Source organism: Helianthus annuus, chromosome 17, assembly GCF_002127325.2.
Source record: "Helianthus annuus cultivar XRQ/B chromosome 17, HanXRQr2.0-SUNRISE, whole genome shotgun sequence".
Taxonomy (NCBI): Eukaryota; Viridiplantae; Streptophyta; class Magnoliopsida; order Asterales; family Asteraceae; genus Helianthus; species Helianthus annuus.
In genome coordinates, this window is record NC_035449.2 from 43150160 (window position 1) to 43173164 (window position 23005).

Genomic DNA, 23005 nt, shown 5'->3' on the forward strand with positions numbered 1-23005 from the left:
ATTTTTTGTAATTTTTTTTTTAATAAGCTGCCACGCGGTGCACCCAACCCAAGCCCAACCCACCCCCCGCCATACCCCGCGGACACGTAACCAGACGGTGGGGGGGCTCTCATTCCACGTGTCAACAAATGTCCCAACCCAACCCAAGCCCCACCATACCCCACGGCCTAAAGGGAGACTTAAAATGCAGTCATCACAAAACCATATGTAGGGGTTGTTTGGCAATCTCTGACTGAGTAAGTGCTAAATCAGTAAGTGGTCTGAATGGGTAAGAGACTCTAACCAGTATTGAATCAGTATCGTGTTATTTGGTTGTACCTTTGAATTGGTGTGGACAATGACTTTTTTACTCCTACTCATTAAACTTTGAAATGAAATCAACTTTTTGTCACCAAAGCTTGTGATCAAAACTTTTTTTAACTGAAAAATTAACATGGATCTTGAACTTCCAATCAAATTTCAATAGCTCAATAAAACAAAAGATCACAAAAGACACAGGGTTGATGGGAAAGATCAAAATTTATCAGAAAAAATAACTAATGGGTTAAGGATTTCTGTCAAAGCCATTTTCAAGTACCATTTCCTAGGAGTCGGCTTTGCAGTGGTGACAGCCGATTAGCGTTGGAAACACGTCGCCGTCGATGGTGACGACCGGTGGGAGGCGGATTCGTAGTGGTGATACCGATTAGGACTGGAATCTATTCACGTAGTTGTGTTTTGAGAGAAGGTGTGGCTGAGTTAGTAGGGAAAGGGGTAAACTTGTCTTGTTTTTCATTCAGATGCTTTTTAGATCTGAACATTAAGAGCCTAGATGAACCATTAAGAGGTATCATTTTAATGAACCAAACACCTTTGCCTCTGACCGATTAAGAGGTAGCCTTTTAATGGAATCATTAAGAGGCTACCAAACAGCCCCGTAGTCTCATTGGAACTATAAACACTTATTACCTCATTCAACCTTCAGGGGAAAAAAGAAGATTCAAGACAATATATTACAAGAAATCATTATGTACATAAAAAAGGCGTACTGCAAACAAGCAACCAAACACAAATGAAATATAAGTTACGAATCCCTACAAATGAAACTTAAATAGCATGACCTGCAAATGAACATTTGTTACCATTATTACTGTTGTTTCTTGAACATGCATATGGCCCCAGCAGTTTCGGGTATTAGTCAGCAGTCCAGCTCTGCTCAACAATCTCACGCACTTTCCTGTTGTACTCGCGCTTATTCTCACTAAACATACGTGCTGCTTCAGAGTTGGCTGGGGAGTTTGGGTTTGGGTCACACAGCAATGACTACAATGGGAAGGTATGTTACTAGACGACAATGATAGAAAGATGAAAAGTCTAATGATAATATTCACATTTCAAAATGCTAATATGATATTTGAACAAGTGTGCAGATATACAATATTTTAAAGATAGTAAGTCATGTTAAAACATTAAAGCTAGCTCACCTGAATTGATGTTAAGATAGCGGCAACATCATAAATTGGACTCCACTGGTTTTGGAGAATGTCTAAGCATATGCTCCCGTCTGCATAAACTGGTCAACAGAAAAAGGATTACAAGAAGAATAAAGTAGCCATCGCCTATACAAAGAATATGAATTGAACAGCAAAATGCATAAATTGGTTGTTGTGTAAGCATCAAGATTTAGTTGTGAGTTGGCAACTTAAAACCCGTCTAGCATCACAACGATACACAACTTTTTCAAAGCGATTGTCACTTTCCCGTGTATAATGGCTCATTTAGACAACTCTTATGGGACTTGGCAGAGGCTGAACTATACAAGTTCTCAATGCTCCACCCAAAGGGCTAATAGACAAAAACAAACTTCACAACACACACACATGCATGCCTAAACTAAAATGATAAAGTTTTGTTGTAATGAAAACTTACTATTTGGATGAAACATTCTAGAAATAAATCGAACTGTCGGTGGCTTGTTTGGATAATCTTCTGAGAACTGCAGCGTCAACTTGAATGTACCTGATAACGCCCGTTGTATGAGAATTCAACCATACAATATATTGACCATGTACAGTAAACGCAAAAATGTTTAACATGGAAACAATGGCAGTAACATACTTTGTTACGATAAATAATGGCAGTAACATAATGTCTATATACGATAAATAAGCTAATCAAATGATGAACAAAAATGTATACGCAAATAATCTTGAGAATCAAACCCATAACGACCTTATGACTATTGATTTGTAATTCTTGTTACTTTGACTAGTGTTCTAGACGTCCTACATGTAAATAAACATGCTTTATAAACACGAGAGATCACTAAACCCTTTCAATGCTCTTGAATTCTCAAGATTACTTGCATATTCAGTTATACTGAAGCTTTCAGAAAAGCAAAAATAGCGAACAATACAACAAGAACAACGTAATTTGTTACCTCAAAACTTCATTAACATATACGGAGATTAGTAGCAATGTTTATACCATGAATACGCCAACCAAACAAGGGGAATTGGCCTGTAATAATATCAACTACACGTCATTGGCCATTGCTAGTCCCACCTTTGAATATTCCCCATGCCAGTCCCACCTTTCACCTATTTTTCCTCCACCGGTCCTCAGTTAAAAAAACTTAACGGAGTTAAGTTTTTTTCCGAATTACAAACTAACGTATTAGGGCTTTTGATCAGAACGAGGATACGAGTCTATTGATGTAAAACTTACCTCGAAACGGTGCTCCAAACGACTTGATTTTTGTTAATTGGGAGTTTAAACACCCGAATTGAAGCACCGTTTTCATCGCTTGGAGCACAATTTCAAGGTAAGTTTTACATCATTCGACTTGTATCCTCGTTCTGATCAAAAGCCCTAAAACGTCTGCTTGTAATTCAAAAGTTTTCTTAACTGAGGACCGGTGGAGGAAAAATAAGTGAAAGGGGAATATTCAAAGGTGGGACTAGCAATGGCTAATGACGTCTAGTTGGGATTATTACAGGCCAATTCCCCATCAAACAATGAACAAAAATGCATATGCAAGTAATCATGAGAATCAAATCCACGGCAACTTTACGATTTGTAATTCTTATAACTCCGACTAGTGTTCCAAAAGTGATACACGTAAAAGGAACGTGCTTTAGCAACACAAGGGATCACTAATCCCTTTCAATGCCCTTCAATTCATTTAGTAATAACTAATAACAAAAATAATGTTTCAACTGTGTAGCAACCAAAAACAAAATAAAAGCTCCTTTCTTTTCTACAAAAAACCTTAACAAAAGTTCAGTACCATATTTCACTATCCACACACACATTTATATATCGTATACAATAAGATAAGAAAGCAATTCACTAACCTCCATCCCAAGGAGTGTCATCCGGACTGCAACGATAACATATAACAGAACTAATCAATATACAACTCATATAATTTCATATAACTAGATACATAAACAAACATCAACTAAGGTCTCCATGTACCCGAATATAACCGCATTCCAAAGCATAATATTATTATCATAAGGAGCACCACTGATTCCAGCAGGAGGATCCTGCTGCAACCTCTTGAAATCCCTCATTAACCTCTTCCTCGCAGGCGTCGACATCTTCTTCGCCGCCTAATTACAAATATTATCAAACACAAATACACAATAATTCACTATAACATTCAACATTCAAATATTCAATCTACCGATCATCTATCATTCTATCTATAGCTCATCAAAGTGCCTTTCACAAACATCTTGTCTATTAACCCTAGATCTATAACACAAACTAAATCGCATAATTGAAGAACATAAAAATAACAACAATTGGATGATATATTATTGTTTCTAGGGTTCCGTTAAATGAATAATAATTGGATAGGGTTGATAAATTTTGTTGCCTGTGTAATTGAAGTGAATCTGAAGATGATCAGGTGACGGTGACGGTGGCGGTGACGGTGGTAGGACGGTGGCAGGGGGGCAGAATGCGGAAGTGTAGAAGTGAAGAGGAGGAAGGTTCGAAATGGCGTAACATGTGAGCCACTTGATTGTTGTTATATCCTGCTTAGTTATGTTTTGGTTAAACCAGAATAGGTATTTTAGTAGAAGTTGTACTTGATGCATGGAAACATGTACGTTAGTCTAGATTTAGCCAAGGGTGTTTTCAACTTATGATTTTGCGTGTGGAAGGAAGCCATGACAACCGAATATTTTTTCTTCAACTATGAATTTCTTTAGTTATGTTACTTCCATCAACCCTAATGATGCATGACTCATGAGTTTTTTTCTAGGTTTTTTTTTCCTGGGTGCGGAATACTTTTAAAGATTTTAGGTCCCTAGCTGTATAAAAATATCGATTCATAACGGGTCGGGTCAGATCATTTAAGACAAAAGAACATCAAACTAAAATTTATAAATCATCAAAAACACGTCAAACGTCATTACAAATTACAAACGTATTTTCTAAGTGGGGCGGTTGAAAATTTTCAAAGGGTGCAGGTGAAAAATTCCAATGGGTGCGGTCACGATTTCCGGCTAAAAATAACACTAAAAAATATTTTTTTCATAGGGTACGCCCGCCCACCCTTGGCTTAGGGTGGGTACGCTCCTATGCATGACAATCGATAATGATGCATGACAATCGAATGAGTGAATTGTAACCCTTTTGTCTTATCTATCAAATTTTAGGCAGTGTAATTTGCCTTTAAAACTGAGAAGAGTCGTACTTCATATTTATTAACAAGTTGTATTGTTGTATTAGATTATTGTTATTCTTTTACTAAAAGAATCTGGAAGTATATAACAACTTGTATATGAGTTACTGGCTAAGGGTGCTCATCGAATCAAATAAGTAATTTTCGAATTACTCTAATCGAATTTTTCAGATAATTTATCTTTTTGCTGGAATTCAAGTTCGTATTCGATTAAAGACTGGTGAATTCGATCCGAATTTGTATTCGAATTAATACGCCAATTCGAATTGTATTCGTATTCGAATCGAATTCGGATAAATTCGTTTTGACTCAAATTCATTTACAATATGAAAATTCGTTGCGGGCTATTTGGGCTTGATAATGGGCCATTTTAGGACTTAGATAAAATTTATAGATTAATTTATACTATAGCCCAAAATAAAGTTATACTTGTATAGTATATATAAATATAGTAAATTAATATGTATAACTTGAATTCGAATTTCGAATCGAATTTAAAATTATAAATTCGTATTCGATTTACTGCACTCGAATTCGAATTCTTGATAATCGAATCGAGTTGAATTACGAATTTTTTGAATCCGAATCGAATTCTGAACAGCCTTACATCGAATAGATTATAATCTTATGCACATAATCCATATTTATACACATGTGTTACTTTTTGCAGGTGCCAGACAAATATTTGAAAGGTGGATGAGTTGGGAGCCTGACCAACAAGCATGGAATTCCTATATAGAATTTGAGTTAAGTTACAAATCAAATTTAAATTATAAAGGAATTTATTTTTGTGTAAAATAATAACAATAAACTTAATTTTTAAAACCTGCTATTAATAAGGTATGATTTTTCTCCTCAATACCCGTATCCACACCCTACCTGATCTCTCTCACTACCCAATGTTTCAATACCCAATCATACCTGAAACCCATTCCATACCCAAAACCAATCATTAAAAAACCCGGATTTGTGCACCTCTAGGCTAAACTGTTCAAAACCAAATAACCCTTTACCCCAACTAATTCTGTCTAACACAATAAAGTCCAAGCCCAAATTTTTATCATATGTCTAAGCCCAGTTTTCACCCAATATAATATAACCTCATTCCCTTTTAACGATTTTGCAACAGTTTTAAAGAAAAATCAACGCCACCTTTCTAAATTACTCCCCCCTCCCCCAAAATCGATTCGAACAAAAAAACAAGAACCCTAATTCGATCCTCAACAATCAAACAATGTCAAATCGTGAAGAAAACCCATCACTAGGCTACCTAACCCGTAAAGAAACCGATGTCAAACTCCCTAAACCGACTCGTGTCAAGAACAAAACCCCCGCCCCAATCATTCCAAACAACTGCGGAACAGATTCTCCGCGAGGCCCGGGAGCGTCAAGAGGCCGAAACCCACCACCCGAAACAGAAAATAACCGACCCAACAAAGCTTGTACACTACCAGCTGCGAAAACGAAAGGAATTTGAGGAGTTGATTAGGAGAGCGAGGTGGAACAAGAGTGTGTGGGTTAAGTAGGGGTGTTCATCGAATATCGAATTTTCGAATTATTCGAATCGAATTGTTCGAATAATTTTTATTTTTCCTTGAATTCGTATTCGATTCGAATTCGATAAAAACCTATCGAATTCGAATCGAATTCGAATCGAATTCGTATTCGAATAAAAAACCCAATTCGTATTCGATTCGTATTCGATTAAAATTTCGAATCGAATTCGAATAAATTCGATTTAATTCAGATTCTTTAAAACATGTAAAAAACTATAAAAATGAAACTTAAATTTTAAAGCAGCCATAAAACACGATATCACATTAAAAAATTTCAAATAAAGTACCACAAGTCTAAAATTCAAAACGAGTAGCCGGGAATAATCACTCCACATTATAAGTTAATATTTTTATGTTTAGAAATCTATTGATAGATTTGTTAATTAGGTTTTACTCATGGGTCATGTAATGGGTTTGGTAATGGGTAATTTTAATACTTGTAAAAAATTTAGAAAAGAATTTATAGCATAGCTTAATAAAAGTTATATATTTATTATATATAAAAATAATAAATAAAAATGTATAATTTTTATTCGAATTTCGAATCGAATCGAATTTGAAATTATAAATTCGTATTCGATTTACTTGACTCGAATTGAATCGAATTCGAATTCGAATTCTTATAATCGAAACGAATTCTTGATAATCGAATCGAATTTAAACGAATTTCGAATTTTTCGAATTCGAAACGAATCCTGAACACCCCTAGGGTTAAGTATGCGAGATGGGAGGAGTCGCAGGAGGATTTTAAGCGGGCGAGATCGGTTTGGGAGCGGGCGATTGATGTGGATTACAGGGATCATAGAATGTGGTATAAGTACGTATGCATGGAGATGAAGAATAAGTTTGTTAATCATGCGAGGAATGTGTGGGATCGGGCGGTTACGTTGTTGCCGAGGGTGGATCAGTTGTGGTATAAGTATGTTCATATGGAGGAGATGCTGGGGAATGTGGCAGGTATGGTAAACTTTTTTTTTTTTTTTTTTTTTGAGTTAAATGTCATTTTAGTCCCTGTGGTTTGGGTCGTTTTGACAGTTTAGTCTAAAGGTTTCATTTTTTGCGTGTGGGTCCAAAAAGGTTTCACCGTTGCTATTTTAGTCCACTGGGTTAACTTCATCCATTTTTTCTGTCAACGAGAAGAGCAATTCAGTCATTTTATATGGCCGAATTCCCGTCTACTTAACAGAATCTCATATAAAATGACCGAATTTTCCTTCTCGTAACAGAAAAAATGGATGAAGTTAACCTAGTGGACTAAAATGGCAACAATGAAACCTTTTTGAACCCACAGACCAAAAATAAAACCTTTGAACGACAAAATGGTCGGACTAAAATCGCATTTAACTCTTTTTTTTATTGGCATTGTTGTATTAGATTATTATTATGCTTTTACTGAAAGAATATGGAAGTATAACAAGTTGAATGTGAGTTACTGGCTAAGGGTGCTCATCGAATAAGAAATTTTCGAATTACTCTAATTGAATTTTTCGGATAATTTATCTTTTTGCTGGAATTCGAATTCGATTAAAGCCAGTGAATCGGATAAATTCGTTTTGACTCAAATTCATTTACAATATGAAAATTCGTTATGGGCTATTTGGGCTTGGTAATGGGCTATTTTAGGACTTAGATAAAATTTATAGATTAATTTATATTATAGCCCAAATTAAAGTTATACTTGTATATTATATATAAATATAGTAAATTAATAAGTATAACTTGAATTCGAATTTCGAATCGAATTTAAAATTATAAATTCGTATTCGATTTACTGCACTCGAATTCGAATTCTTGATAATCGAATCGAGTCGAATTACGAATCCGAATCGAATTCTGAACAGCCTTACATCGAATAGATTATAATCTTATGCACATAATCCATATTTATACACATGTGTTACTTTTTGCAGGTGCCAGACAAATATTTGAAAGGTGGATGAGTTGGGAGCCTGACCAACAAGCATGGAATTCCTATATAGAATTTGAGTTAAAATACAAGGAGATTGAGCGAGCGAGAGCTATCTATGAACGACTCGTCCAATGCATACCTAAAGTTGAAATGAAAATCGAGGAGCTTAGTAAAGGTTATGAAAGGGCGGTTGATAGAGAAGGCATCGAAGACGCAATAGTTGGGAAAAGAAGGTTTCAGTATGAGGAACAAGTTAGAACAAATCCTCGAAATTATGACTCATGGTTTGACTATATTAGACTCGAGGAGAGTGTGGGGAACAAACCCAGGATTCAAGAGGTTTACGAGAGAGCGATTGCTAACGTTCCTCCGGCTGATGAGAAACGTTACTGGCAAAGATACATTTATTTGTGGATTAGTTACGCTCTGTATGAAGAGCTCGACGCACAAGATGTTTCTAGAACGAGGGATGTGTATCGCGAGTGTTTAAAATTGATTCCGCACAAGAAATTCTCGTTTGCGAAGATTTGGTTATTGGCTGCTCAGTTTGAAATCAGACAGTTAAACCTCTCGGGTGCACGTTCGATTCTTGGTAATGCAATTGGAATTGCTCCTAAAGATAAGGTATAGTATATTAGTATGAGATTTTTCTTTACTTATTCATGTTGACTTTTTTTTTCTGCATGTTGTTGGTTTGACTTTGTTTTAAATAATTTAACATACAGATTTTTAACAAGTACATCGAGATTGAGCTGCAGCTTGGTAACATAGATCGTTGTCGGAAGCTATATGAAAAATATCTGGAGTGGTCACCTGAAAATTGCTATGCTTGGAGCAAATACGTCGAGTTGGAAAGATCTTTGGGTGAAACAGAGCGGGCCCGAGCCCTTTTTGAGCTTGCAATTGCGCAAACTGCGCTGGTGCGTGTTATGCTGCCCAAGAAACCGGAAAAGAGAAGACAGATTGAAGATTATCTGTTCCCGGAGGAATCACAAGCATCAAATTTGAAGATTTTGGAGCAAGCGTACAAATGGAAAAAGCAAAAGGTGGTTTTAGATGATGATGTTGATTAGCCGGCTTTTTACTGTTTCATTATGCATTTTAGCCACAGTCATGTGCGACTATGCGGGATGTTATGATCCCTGCAACGTATTGTAGATAGCATACTGACTCTTGAATATTATAGTGCCGTGCCGTACCGTAATGTCTAACAGATAAACGGTTTATCTGTTAGACATTAAGGCACGGCACTATTTTGAATATTATGGCATAACATCTTGACTTAGGATCAAGAATTCTTGAAATCCTCCTAGTGATTTTGTTAACGATGTTGATGAATTTGATAATGGAGATGAATTGTATTTATCTTCGACGAAATTTTGTTTGACCCATTGTTCCTGTTCGACCCATTTGACTTCCAAAAAAAAAATTGTTCCTGTTCGACCCATTTGACTTGTAATATATTTATTCGAGCCATTGGACCTATCGGTTTCTGCAGGTTGGGATGACTTGCAAAAATGTTAAAAAAATTGTGCAGGAAATACAAGATTGGTCATGTATTATACATGTTTCTAAGATGAAGTTTGTTGACATGAATCAAAATGACCATTTTAAAAACCAAAATGATCAATAACCTGAAGTTGGCCATACGAACAAACTTGTGTTCAACAATTCGGTTGGATTTGTAATATTATTTTTTTCCATAAAGTTGATATAATTATATAAACAATTGTTATATTCATATATACACACGCTATATTAATTATTAATTAATGATTTATTCATAGTGGGTAAGGGGTTGGGTCTAATTAATTGGCAAAGTCATTGGAGTTAGCTTGTTGCTCCCCTTGTTTGAGATCCGCCAAAAGCGGATTTGATGTTATTTAAGCCGTTCAAAAAATTTCAAAATGAAATACTAGAAAAAGTTTAAAAAAAAATCTACAGAAAAAGTTTTCTTTCCTTTTATATTATGATTCCTATCATATAAATGGGATCCCTAGGGTTTATTGTTAGTTAGTTGATTGTCTATGAATATTGTTTATAAACTTTATAGATTTTTAAACTTTGAATCCTTTGAGTGTTTTTGCCGGTTGATTGCTATTAAAACTTCATCAGTTAGTATTAGAGCTATTGGTTTATCAAATGGCTTTACGTGAAGACGAGTGTTGTATTGTTCGAAGAGTCGCCGACCAAGGCATCGACAATAACATTGGTGATTCACATGCCCATAAAGATCAATTCTACCATGACCGTAGATTCGTCGGATGAGCAACGAGATCGGGAACCGTGACCCATGGGATTTGAGATCAAACGACTTAAGCGACGAGTCCGAGATCTCACGTTGCAACAAGAGATTAAACGACTCCAACAAAGGATCTGACACCTCGAGTTGCAACAAGATATGTGCCAGAAAGAAACCGAGTCGAGGCACTGTCGTCGGGGACGAAGGTGGCAACAGAGAGCATCAGGTAGGGATGAGCATTTGGTACTGGATACCGGTACCGAATTTTTTCGGTGCCGGTACCGGTACCCACTTTTTGGCATTTTCGGTATCGGTTCGGTACGGTACCGGTAAAATACCGAATTTTACCTTCAAATACTGGTACCGTACTGGTACCGTACCGAACCGATTTATAAACATAAAGTACAAGTCTCATCAATTTTAAAGGTAAAGGAAACCGGCCGAAATTTGGTATATAAATAAAGGACAAAATTTGCAATTCACTCCTATTAAAAAAATACTTATTTTGAAAAATTGGTATTACAAAATAAACTAGTACTTAAATTAATAAAATTAGGTTTGGTTTATTCGATTTGTGTTTTGAGACAAACGGCAAACCCAATCCCAAACCAAATTTAAAGTAAGTATATTCTCGGGTTCAAGTTATAATTGTGCTTGAAGGTCAAGCTTTCAATTAGCTACTCGAGATCGGTAAATATATATATTGAACTCAACTGAGTTTAAATGAGTTTGAGCTTAAACTTATATTAGGTAGATATGCATTCCCAAACACGCTTGTTAATTAAACTAGCAAGGTGCCCGCGCGATGCGGCGGGGGTGACAATTTACATTAGTGTAGTTTTCGTCTCTTCTAGACATCACAAAGCCCTTCAATATCATTACTTTTGAATTACGTTATCATTTTCTTTCTACCTTGTTTGTTTGTTAACCAGTTTTCGTTGACGACTCTTAGAATTCTTGGTTAGTTATTCATATTTTTTTAATCCTTTCACAGATTTTAATCAAAATTTGGTAACAAGTTTATTCAACATTTATCATCACGCGACAGCAAGGCATTGCTTGTTTGAACACTATTAACCGCTTTTCAGACATGATAACATTCAAAATCACAACCATTAGCACATAAGGTTTGGTCAAGTTCGTTACCAAAAAGACCTTCAAAACAGAGTTAATGTACCCGGACGTCCAATTAGTAGACAAACTAATAGCAATGAATGCTGCAACCTGTATAGAAAGAGCACGTATGACGAACAACCGTAACCCCTAAATCACAATGTTCCAAAGCGACATCTTCAAGACTTCAACCTTGTTTTACTATAACTGATTATCTGGTTTAGATGCTTCAAAATCACATAATCACCGTTGAAAAAAATGCAATTCCTTATTCGACTTCACACTCAACAACTTATTTAGGGCTTAGACTGTAAGAACTTTGTGCGTACTCATATCTATCCAACTTTAAATCCGATTTTGTACACATTATAATCCAATTTTAAAGCACCAAAAAAGAGCTACGACTTAGTTTTAAAAAGCGCGCATAGGCACGTTAAAAAACCAAAGCTAGACACCGCAAGAAGGTAGGATAGAAAAGCAAACAGTTGCATATTACACCAAATCAAGACAAAACACCATTACACCATATAATCAAAAATCCTCCATAAAGATTAATCCTTGCTTCTGATCTTTCACGAGACAACCAAAGGAAAGAGGTTCCTTTCACAGCTTCCACCAACTCAAACCACTGTTGTTTCTGGCCATCTATAACTATCAAACAAAGTGAGGCCATAACTATCAAACAAAGCATCTTCTTACCCTCCTTGAGTCCTTGGAAGACCTGAACCCAGTGATGTGTTCCAAGCCTTCCGGATAGTGTGAAAGACGGGTGCGGGTAATGCCTTTACCCACAGACAAATTTAAACACATACCATAGCCAAGTAGGGACACGAGACAAGAATATAGTCGGCCGTTTTCCATGATCGCACCCAATTGACAACATCACCGCTCTTCATAGACGATGATTAAAAAGCTCATAAGTTATTTTAGACGGTTAATAAGTTATTATGTGAGCCCATTTACCTGATGTGTGAAAGGCGAAGGCGTGACTTGTCCTGTTTATCTAATCCGAGAAGAAATGAACATGTGATTCTAGTCCGGTTAACACTGATTTTTTTTATCATGTTAGAATAAAACAAATTATTATGACTCGTCGACCCGATGAACCCATTTACTACACTTGTTTACAATCCGTCAACCCTTTACAACGTTAAAGCCGTGTAAATCGGTTCTTGAGTTTTAAAAAGCGCGTCTGAGGCGTCTTTAGTAGCATGAGGCGTGCTTTTTACAAGAAGTGCCTAAAAAGCACACTTTTGGGGGATGCTAAAAACTTATTAGATATATAAAAAATTATATAATCACTATGCGCCTTGTGTACGAAAAGCCCGCCGCTTTTGTGTTTGCGCTTCGCGCCTCAGTTTTAGACCTCGTCGATTTTGTGCGCCTCTTGCTTTTTAAAACCAAGATGGGCTCAACGGGTCGACGGGTCTTTATGTTTTTTACTCATTTAGATAAATGGGTTACAGGGGCAGTGTTCGAGTAACACGACTTTAAATGCATCTGATTTAAGATTGAGGTCTTTAACACAACTAATTATATGGGTGGTACTAAAGTTCATCAATTTAACTCATCAACCTGGCAACGTAACTTAATTCATACACCTACTATATGGTAAAACTAACCGATATTCAGCTTTAAAACTGACTATATGATTTGGATTTCCAGAAGGTATTATTATTATTATTATTATTATTATTATTATTATTATTATTATTATTATTATTATTATTATTATTATTATTATTATTACTCTATAAAGCCTTACAATTGTATTTATGAAGGCAGGTAGGTTAACTTACTTTTTGTTCTACACTTACAGCTTGAGAAAGTGCAACAACCACTTCTTTAGAATCTCCAGGTACTAACCACAATCCAGATGCAAAAACGATAACACATCATAAACATAAATTACAATAACTCAAAACTACAAAACTGGTAAGAACAAAAAGATATAAAAAAATAACTAAAAATAATTATTGTACCTCGATATAGCCGCCTTGGCCTTATCGACAACAACAGATGAATGGCTTTCAGAAATAAAAGGCCAGTACTTTAGATCTCCAAACAAATAGATATACCTACGTTTAAAACAGAAGATAATCAAGTACGTAGTCATTAACCAAATAAAATTTAAATTCATTTAAGTACATTATATTCCTTTAATAATAATAATAATATAAGACAATCATAATATATACAAAAGTAAAGTCCAAGTAAAAGGAAGATACATATGATTTTAAAGACATTTGTCCACATCACTAATGCAATTGAAGGCCTTCGAAAAACTAAACTCAGGTCAGGACTTTAGGTGTAATTCCTGATATTGCATATCAAATGCCAATATGCACTATAATATAGTACATATTTTAAGAGTAGACATTGGCATACATATATGACGCTCACAAACTTGTTGCTACTCTTGGAAACTGACTTGTAGTTGTTTGTTGAATCTCCTGTTGAACTGCAAGTTGTAGCGGCAAGGGAATGAGTACTACAGAGGTAGGGAAGATTTGTTAAGGTAAGGAGAAATATACCACGGTTGTATTAATGCAAAAAAGAAAATGAATACTGAAAAAATATGATTACAAAGTGATATAATAAGAAAAGACCTCGAGATCATCATGTTGTTCTTTATGTTTTGTTGCCAAAATAGTTGGCTGCCATCACTTATAAACATTACTTCTATTATTATGATAACATATAGTGCTCAACTAAGAGAATAAGCAAGCAAAATAAAAGTGTCAACCACTCAAGCAAATGAGGGCAGAAAATTAAACACTACAGAAAAATCAAGTGATAAAAGGCAGAAGAAATCAAGTTCAATCAAGCAACATTAACTGAAAAATTAAATGCAAAATTAACAGAATACTTAAGTAGTGCTCATAATCTTTAAGCAAATTAATGGCAGAAATAAACAATTACCTTTAATGATGACCAGAACCGATGAAGCTTTGTTTTTTGGATATCTGTAAATCTTCATCACTAAAGATTCGAGGAGATGAACATAGATGAAATGATGATTCCTAAGAGCTTGACACTATGAACACCAATTATTTGAGACTCGGAATGTCATAAAACAAAACCTACTGTGAATAAAATTACAAAATTTCATGAATTGTTGGAACAAAATCTACCTTATAATCAGAGGACCAAATTCGCCAGAAATAATCGACAATAAAAATCACAGCATTTAACTACGAATCAAACCTGAATAGTCGAGTGGTTTGGAACTGATTAGGAGAATAATTACTGAAGAACAATGCCGAAGATTGAACTCCAAAATCTGCAAAGGAAAAACATATAATTTAGAATTCAAGAAGAAACAATCTTAAATCTGTGAATTTTTTCTACCAGAAGTAAAATAGTTTATTGATTCAAGATTTAGAGAGAGAAATAGTTGTTGAAACAAAGCGAAAAACGACAATAGTGGTAGGGTATCTCTCTGCCAAGCCACACACCACCTTGAATTTGAATTCTACGCGGGCATTAGCCAAATGCATCACACTATGACAGTATGACGTTTTAAAATTGTAAAGGAAATTTTTAATCAATTATTCAACAATTGTTTTAGTTTTAAAAATGATAGTGTTATTAGCTTTTAATTTATATTTTATTTATTATGTTAACTAAAAGTTTCTTAAATCACTTGTACATCAAGGCATCATTTAGTTGTACATTTTAATCCGTGCATCGATATTAAACAAAACAACTACCGAAACGTCGATAAATGTGTAGGTCGTCATACTATCTTTGGATTTTTTTTAAACGTTATAGTTTATAAGATATGACGAGAATACTTAAAAGAATTATAAGTTTGTTGTGAATGGGGGAAAAGTATAACTAATTATCTATCATTTTGTTAAAACTCAAGGATTTAAGTGTAATAAGTTTAGGGGCTAAAAAATAAAAATTGTTTAAAATACCAAATTACCCTCATTTTAGGGGTCTATCTATAAATAAAGGGGGAAAAAGTTCTTATTTTTTGGGTATATTAAAATACCCCTCCCTCATGCATTATAATATAGTATAGATAAATATCATAGTGTGTATTAGGATCAAATACAAAGGATACTAATTGTAAGAAGTGACAAGTGTCCAATAACCTAAAAAAATCCCACTACACACACAAAAAAAAAAAAAAAAAAAAAAAAAAAAAAAACTTAAATATCCACCACCACCAAAAACCTAAACCTCCACTCCCTCCCCATCACCCACCCACCCAATTTTTTTTTTTTTTTTTTTTTTTAGGTTTTTGGTGGTGGGGGGGGGGGGGGTGTTTAGGTTTTGGGTGGTGATGTAGTGGGTTTAATTTTAGGTTATTGGACACTTGTCGCTCTATAAATCTTTCTTACACTTCTTACAATTAGAAGCCTTTGTAGAATAATTTGACCTATCATAGTGTTATTCTCTCTATATATAATTACAATCAGTTGCTAATATAATTTTAAACCAAGTCAAGTTTTTTTAGTCACCCGGTTAGGCTTTGGTCTTTGATCACCCAGGTCACAAGTAGGAATCCCCCGGTTGACATATTATTGCCAGTTTGAACCGGTACAAGAGTTCACCCCCCGCAAGATTTGATCTTGAGACTTTCTGAACAGGAACCCCACATAAGTGGGTAAAACTTCCCACCTCCCCCAAACTTGAGTTCTAGCAAAAAAAAAAAAAAAAAAAAAAAAAAAAAAATGGTGTAACTATGAAGGTGGTGAATTTGTCCCCTTGCAATTCACATTTTGGACACAGATAATGTAAACTCAAGCCCAACATTAGGTCTAGAAGTGAACTGGATCACAAAAGCCCAACAGGAAGTCCCTGTGTAAACAAGACACGTAGGCAACCATTACCTGAATTTTGATTTGATCCAAAAACTCCCCTGTTACAACAATATCCACCCCTCTCAATTCGATCTCGTGATCTCCATTGTTAGGGCTTCTTCTCCAATTGAATTCAGTCGAGCAAAATGTACGGATTCGAAGCTATGACCTTCAACATTCACGGAGGATACCTGGAAGCAATCGTTAGGGGCCACAGATCTGGCTTGTTGACCGCTGCTGATTACAACAATCTCTGCCAGTGTGAAACTCTCGATGACATCAAGATGCATCTAACTGCAACCGAATACGGTCCCTATCTTCAAAACGGTATCGTTTTATCACTTTATTTACTTTCTGATTTATTAGTTGTTTGAAATTAGGGCAATAAATATTAATTTAAAGTTGTTTGTTATTTAATTTGATCAGATCATTGTTCATTTTGATGATAATATGATTGGATAGGGAGATTAGTTTGTGAGAAGGAGTAAGATTAGATATTTAGATCAGTGTTTGGACTAGTTTAAGTGTTTTGCTATAAGGAAACTGGTAGCGGTTGATTTACCGATGATCTCGTGTTGGTACTGGAGTAATCTAGATGTTTATTCACTATGATATGCTCTCTCTCTCTCTCTCTCTCTCTCTCTCTCTCTCTCTCTCGTAGAAATGAATCATTTTTTTTTTTTGCGTTAAATGAACGTTTAAGGATCATTTTGCCGTTTTGATATTTAAATCACTCCACGTCACTGATGATAAGTATTTTCTTCACCAAACTGAAACGTCTCCTGTTGTGTCGTTATATTAGATTTTACTAAATGAGTTATGGTGTGTTAGATGTTATTGGAAATGTGTCTTGGGCAGCTCTTGTTTGGTTTTGATTGACAAAGGTAAAAGAAAATTTAGGAATTGGTTTTATTGAAATGTACAAGAATGGAATATGTTTTATTGAATCAATTTGTTTAAAGTAAACGAAGAATATTTGGCCCCGTGGTTTAGGGATATTAACTCGAAATGGGATCACTCATTTTACCAAGATGAAAGGAGCATCGCTGATCATATGTTTTTGTTTAGTTTATGTTCTTTGCATAGATGTCTAGATTTTCATCATTTTAGATGAGAGGTCATAACTCATAAGTTGTCTTTGTTGATCATGTTTGTGCTATTTTTGTTTTGTTTTGCAGAGCCTTCACCATTGCATACCACTACAATTGTGGAGAAATGCACCCTTAAGTTGGTTGATGAGTATAAGCACATGTTATGCCAAGCCACCGAGCCGATGTCAACCTTCTTAGAGTATATCACGTACGTCGTTTATTCTGCTCTTCTTAACATAAATCCTCTCTTAACTACTACATGCATGCAGATTATTTTGTTCTAAAGATACTCATTTGTAGATATGGTCACATGATTGATAATGTTGTCCTGATTGTTACCGGAACTTTGCATGAGCGAGACGTTCAAGAACTATTAGAGAAATGCCACCCGCTGGGAATGTTTGACAGGTATGTTCTCTTTTCAGAACATATTCCGACTGTCGCTACAAATGCTGATATGCTATTATTTATCTGTTTGTTTTTCAGTATTGCCACCCTGGCAGTTGCTCAGAACATGCGCGAGCTTTATAGACTCGTGCTTGTGGATACACCACTTGCTCCATACTTCTCTGAGTGCATCACATCTGAGGTATATGCTTGTTTTGTAATTAGTCGATTGTGAAGCATAGCAAGTAGCAATGAATTTTCTTTTTTGCTTTCTCTTTTAATGTTAATTTTAGAGGTAGCAATATTGACCATAGTTATAGTGAATAGCGTAGCGTATAGGTCGACGGGCGCTACAGGGTATGTAGCAATAAATAGCAGGATTTCAGTTTTTTTTTTTTAATATAAATAGCGATTTAATATAGCTATAAAATAGCTGGATTTAAGGTTTTTGTTAAATATACATGTAAAATAGCATATATACCAGGGTAATTTGATATGATTTACATATAATTTTTTTTTCTAGTGTATCGCTGTATAAAATAGCGCCCGTTATTTATCGTTATTCGCTATGTAGCATATAGGTACCTTATCGCTATTTGTCACTATTCGCCATTAACAACTATGATATTGACCCATTTACTTAAATGGGTGGAATTGGGTTATGCTTTATCTCAAATGGGTCAAATGGATAATAAAAATGTTCAGCTTAGAATGAAACTGGTCGAAAGTCACCCTAAGTGTATTTTTATGCATCTTTGGAGAAGAGATATATATTGTGATATATCTTTTTGTAATCATATATATATCACACAAGTTATTAATGGAAAATGTTAAAAATTCGGATAAAGTTTTGGGTCAAATCAGCCCAGCCCAGACCGAAACTATTTTTCCTAGTTACTGAACCTACCTGGTATACATCTCTACTAGTTTCTTCTACCCTTGTTCTTTGTCATCAGATGGGTAGAATACGCTTTTTTTTAAGAGATGGTCAACTTTGTTGTCTATGCATTTAACTTTTAGATTACAATTTTCATGTTCCGTAAAACAAAACATATTAAGCGTAGTTACTGCCTGACCTGTTGTTATTTCCACAAACAAGATCTTGATGATCGGAAAGTTTGGTTATTGTCTGTTGTTTTTTTTCTTTTGAAACAAATTGGTATTACTATGTGCAGGATTTGGATGATATGAACATTGAGATAATGAGAAATACTCTTTACAAGGCATATCTTGAGGACTTCTACCAGTTTTGCCAGGTAAGCATTTCGTTCGTTATCTTGATTCTTGGAATCTGCGAGTATTTTTCCTTAATTTATCTTCTAACATTAATCTCTAAATAGAAACTAGGCGGCGCGACTGCTGAGATTATGTCGGATCTTCTAGCATTTGAGGCCGACAGGAGAGCTGTGAATATCACCATAAACAGGTACTGCAGTTATCTGTAAATTTGTTCTTTTAGGAGACTTCTTTATACAGTAAAGATGACAATTTCTATGAATCGGCCGATTTAACATATGTCAAATCAGTGAAACTGCTTGAAAGTTGCCCAATGTTTTCAATGCATAAAACATATTACGATAGAATTTTGTGTAATAGTTTTATTTTGTCGTGTGGTTTGTATATGCAGCATTGGAACAGAGCTTACTCGAGATGACCGCAGGAAACTGTATTCGAGTTTTGGTTTACTGTAAGTTTTTTTTGTTATATATTTTTTTAATTTTTTTTCGAACGGCATTTACTGTAAGGTAGCGTTCGTTTCATGGAATGGAATGGAATGGAATTAGGAAGTTTTTCTTTGTAAAATTGATCTTGGTTGGGGGAGGGAGGAATTTGAAATCCCATGAATTTCTTTAATCAATGAAATTTGTGACTATTTCAACATTCCTTAGAAATCCTTCACTTTAATGAAGGAATGGAATGGAATGTTGAAATAGTCACAAATTTCATTGATTAAAGAAATTCATGGGATTTCAAATTCCTCCCTCCCCCAACCAAGATCAATTTTACAAAGAAAAACTTTCTAATTCCATTCCATTCCATTCCATGAAACGAACGCTACCTAAGTGACTAGAACCTATGCAGTTAATATCGGTGATATATTGGTTATCGGTCCCAAAAATGTAAATATCCGTGTCAAATATCAGTCAAAATATTGGTACCGATATTATCGGCTATATCGACTGATATTTGACCGATATATCACTGATTTTCCCGATATCAGTACCTTTCTTCTTAGTTCTACCATTCGTCTTTCTTCTTATTGCTGCTATTAGTGTTTTAAGTCTTAATTGTTAATTTTTAGTGTTAAATGTTAGTGTTTTTAAGTCTTAATCATACTTGCTACAATTGTTAGTGTTTTGCATGCTGCAAAAGGTTAATTCGTTAATGGTAGGAGAGTATACTGAATTGTTAGTGTTAAATTGCTATATATTATGATGCTAAAATTACCGATATCCCACCGCAATAACCTATATCTCAAATATTGGTCCTTGACCGATATTCAAAATTTTACCGCATTAACTGCATAGAACATTGCATGGATGTACTAATTGGAGATTTTTTCTGTTCATTTATATTTGCATTTTTTTTCGTTTTCCTTTTGGCTTGAAATAGTTACCCGTATGGTCACGAGGAACTTGCTGTTTGTGAAGACATAGATCAGGTATATATGTTTATCCATGAAAGCATCCTATCGAAATTTGGAGTTTTTTACACACACTCTCCCTCCCATGAGGGTTAGAATGGTAACTTACTAGTTTCACCGAGTTATACGCATCTTAAATCGCCACTTGTAGGTTCGTGGTGTGATGGAGAAATACCCTCCTTACCAGCCAATATTCTCCAAGTTATCCTACGGAGAAAGCCAGATGCTCGATAAGGCATTTTATGAAGAGGAAGTGAAACGACTCTGCCTATCTTTTGAGCAGCAGGTTTGTCGCAAATCGTGTCGTCTATTATATTATGCTCTCGAAACTACTGTATTTCTAAACTTCCCAAATTACTGTTTGGTCTCTTGTAAAAACATGCAGTTCCACTATGGTGTGTTCTTTGCATACATGCGACTGAAGGAGCAGGAGATCAGGAACTTGATGTGGATATCCGAATGCGTGGCCCAGAACCAGAAATCCCGCGTACACGACAGTGTCGTGTTCATATTTTAGCCGGAAACCGTCTCAACGTTTATGTATATTCATTTGTTTGCTGCTATTCAATTGTCTTGTCCTTCCGGAGCGCGTGCAGATTTTCACAAAATAAGGTTATTGTGTATGTTATATACTTTTGTTATCTAAATAAGATATTGGAATTTTATCACACCCTTTGGTATGTAATTTGAATTTGTTCGTTCTTCAAGTGGTTTGCCGCTACGACCAAAAGAGGCTATATTTGGGACACTGTAAACTGCGAAAGATAGAAATGAAAAGACGTTGGAAGATATATAATCACAGAAATGTACAAATTTGAATGACTGTTCTTAGTTGATTCCTAAACAGCAAAAGGGAAACAAAACATTTAACAAGGTAATCCTACTTTGCACCCGAGTGCTGCACCGGCAAAGTTGGTGAGCTCGTGAACCCGATGGGCCGGTTCGGGTCTCAACAACGGGTAACCCTTGTATTGCTTTGCCCAGTGAGGGTTCCCTGAATTAACAAAGAATGCTCCATTCAGCATCAGATCTCCCTCTGATCTCCATGTCCACTTACACCATTCTGATTTCTCAGCTTGGTTTCTGTGAGTCACCTCCTTGGCGGCACCGTGTTCGGCTTTGTAACGGTTCCCCTGGCTGATAATGGTGGCACCTTTTGCACCTCCGATCGCATAGCACTTCCACATTGTGTAGTCGTTGTTGACGACATGAACGAATCCCCAACGCACGGCTGGTAACCGTTGCGTAAGTCCTTTTCCGAAGTGGTTGTAAGCGACTGTGATTCGCATATTTTCATCCGGTTTCTCATCACTTGCACCGAATAGCAAAGCCTGAAATTCAAAATGTAATTTAGTATTGTGAAACAATGAGAATTAGGGTTTTGAATTCGGGGAAATTATCGACATACCTTATCGTGTCTGACAAAATGATTATTAGAAATGGTTATGTCGGTGGAACGGGCGACTATGTCGATTAGGCCATCGAATGAGCCAGCAAATGAGCAATGATCGATCCATACGTCAGATGATCCGAATATGCAAATGGCGTCTCCATCACTTGCTCCTCTAATTCCGATATGATGAGGGGAGGATCTAATCATGCCACCCCTAGCTACCGAGATATCATACATATGGATGTTGAAGATTATGACGTTTCGAATGTTTTGTAACATGAACCCAGCACCACCTGCGATGTGGATATGAAACCCACGGCCGTCTATGGTCTTGTGGCTAGTGAAAAGGAGCTCGCGTTGGAGCTTGATGTTCATGTGGCAGGAGAAAATGATCCAAAGTGGTTGAGGTTGGAGGACCGCGTGGCGCAGGGTGCCCGGAGCAGGGTTGATCACATCATTGTCGGATGGATTGGTAACGACGTAGATTTTGCCACCTTTCCCACCAACGGTGTTGTGACCGAAGCCTTGACAACAGCCAGCTATCTTCTGGCGGTTGTCTGCCCATTTAGGGTCGCATCGCCAGCATTTGTCGATCAAGTTATGGGCTTTGCACGGTCCGTTATGTTTCTTATGCCTGATCAGCTCCCTCCGGTTGCTTATGGTTTCACTACAAATCACAAATCAATGCACACCCACACATCAACATATCGTATCGACACAAATGTATCTAAGAATTGACATACGTAAAGTCTAACTCTAAGCACTCACTTGAACGGGCTAGATTCGGCCATGACTATTATCATAGAAACGATACATACGACCAGCACCAAACGGAATTTAACCGCCTTCATCTTTAACTAACGATAAATATTAAGAAAAACCCAATAAACAACTGGATTAGCTAGTCTGGTCGCGGTTGGAGTCAGATCTTGATTTCAAGACCAGACTTTATTAAACCGCGCTAGCGAATCCTATACTTTGTTGTTTAAAAAAAAAGTTTTGATGATGGAAGGGAGCTCGATCATATGAAGAGATGTGGCCAATTTATGTACGACATCCAACAACATTAGTGGAGATTGTTGTTCATGTGAAATTCCGAAATAATGTGCGTGAATGGGGTGAGAAAATGTAGGTAATCCTCTTGTGTATTTTTGTATTCTTAAATTAGATAACAATAC

At 35.9% G+C, this 23005-nt stretch overlaps 4 protein-coding genes across 4 annotated transcripts; 2 read left to right on the top strand and 2 right to left on the bottom strand.

The window, feature by feature from the left end:
* Positions 1 to 963: 963 nt before the first annotated feature.
* Positions 964 to 4019, bottom strand: LOC110921239 (ubiquitin-conjugating enzyme E2 2). The gene is made up of 6 exons (XM_022165527.2): positions 3866 to 4019; positions 3460 to 3596; positions 3336 to 3361; positions 1909 to 1998; positions 1464 to 1552; positions 964 to 1302 (listed from the first exon to the last, which is right to left on the bottom strand). The coding sequence occupies exons 2-6, from the start codon at positions 3582 to 3584 to the stop codon at positions 1174 to 1176; spliced, it is 459 nt and encodes a 152-aa protein (XP_022021219.1). The 5' UTR covers positions 3585 to 3596; positions 3866 to 4019; the 3' UTR covers positions 964 to 1173.
* A 2889-nt stretch (positions 4020 to 6908) lies between these two features.
* Positions 6909 to 9442, top strand: LOC110924111 (crooked neck-like protein 1; the record flags this gene model as incomplete). The annotated part of the gene is made up of 3 exons (XM_022168147.2): positions 6909 to 7191; positions 8145 to 8767; positions 8869 to 9442. Coding segments are annotated over 3 exons (1254 nt in total), but the record flags the coding sequence as incomplete, so codon positions are not given.
* A 6910-nt stretch (positions 9443 to 16352) lies between these two features.
* LOC110926369 (V-type proton ATPase subunit d2) lies at positions 16353 to 21147 on the top strand. Its single transcript, XM_022170121.2, has 10 exons — positions 16353 to 16639; positions 17491 to 17611; positions 17704 to 17811; positions 17890 to 17992; positions 18966 to 19046; positions 19131 to 19216; positions 19418 to 19477; positions 20404 to 20452; positions 20586 to 20720; positions 20820 to 21147. Exons 1-10 carry the CDS (start codon positions 16459 to 16461, stop codon positions 20949 to 20951), a joined length of 1056 nt encoding a protein of 351 aa, XP_022025813.1. The 5' UTR covers positions 16353 to 16458; the 3' UTR covers positions 20952 to 21147.
* A 53-nt stretch (positions 21148 to 21200) lies between these two features.
* LOC110926368 (pectate lyase) lies at positions 21201 to 22488 on the bottom strand. The gene is made up of 2 exons (XM_022170119.2): positions 21843 to 22488; positions 21201 to 21765 (listed from the first exon to the last, which is right to left on the bottom strand). Exons 1-2 carry the CDS (start codon positions 22200 to 22202, stop codon positions 21301 to 21303), a joined length of 825 nt encoding a protein of 274 aa, XP_022025811.2. The 5' UTR covers positions 22203 to 22488; the 3' UTR covers positions 21201 to 21300.
* Between the last annotated feature and the right edge of the window lie 517 nt (positions 22489 to 23005).

What these genes read in the sequence shown, in the direction of transcription:
- LOC110926368 (XM_022170119.2), bottom strand. Translation starts at nt 22,202, where the DNA reads ATGAACATCAAGCTCCAACGCGAGCTCCTTTTCACTAGCCACAAGACC. An exon ending in ATTTTGTCAGACACGATAAG is followed by an intron (nt 21,766 to 21,842) that starts GTATGTCGATAA and finishes TTTGAATTTCAG; the next exon opens with GCTTTGCTATTCGGTGCAAG.
- LOC110921239 (XM_022165527.2), bottom strand. Translation starts at nt 3,584, where the DNA reads ATGTCGACGCCTGCGAGGAAGAGGTTAATGAGGGATTTCAAGAGGTTG. An exon ending in TAGAATGTTTCATCCAAATA is followed by an intron (nt 1,553 to 1,908) that starts GTAAGTTTTCAT and finishes TCTGTTGACCAG; the next exon opens with TTTATGCAGACGGGAGCATA. An exon ending in CTATCTTAACATCAATTCAG is followed by an intron (nt 1,303 to 1,463) that starts GTGAGCTAGCTT and finishes TTCCCATTGTAG; the next exon opens with TCATTGCTGTGTGACCCAAA.
- LOC110926369 (XM_022170121.2), top strand. Translation starts at nt 16,459, where the DNA reads ATGTACGGATTCGAAGCTATGACCTTCAACATTCACGGAGGATACCTG. An exon ending in CTGAGTGCATCACATCTGAG is followed by an intron (nt 17,993 to 18,965) that starts GTATATGCTTGT and finishes TACTATGTGCAG; the next exon opens with GATTTGGATGATATGAACAT. An exon ending in GCCTATCTTTTGAGCAGCAG is followed by an intron (nt 20,721 to 20,819) that starts GTTTGTCGCAAA and finishes AAAAACATGCAG; the next exon opens with TTCCACTATGGTGTGTTCTT.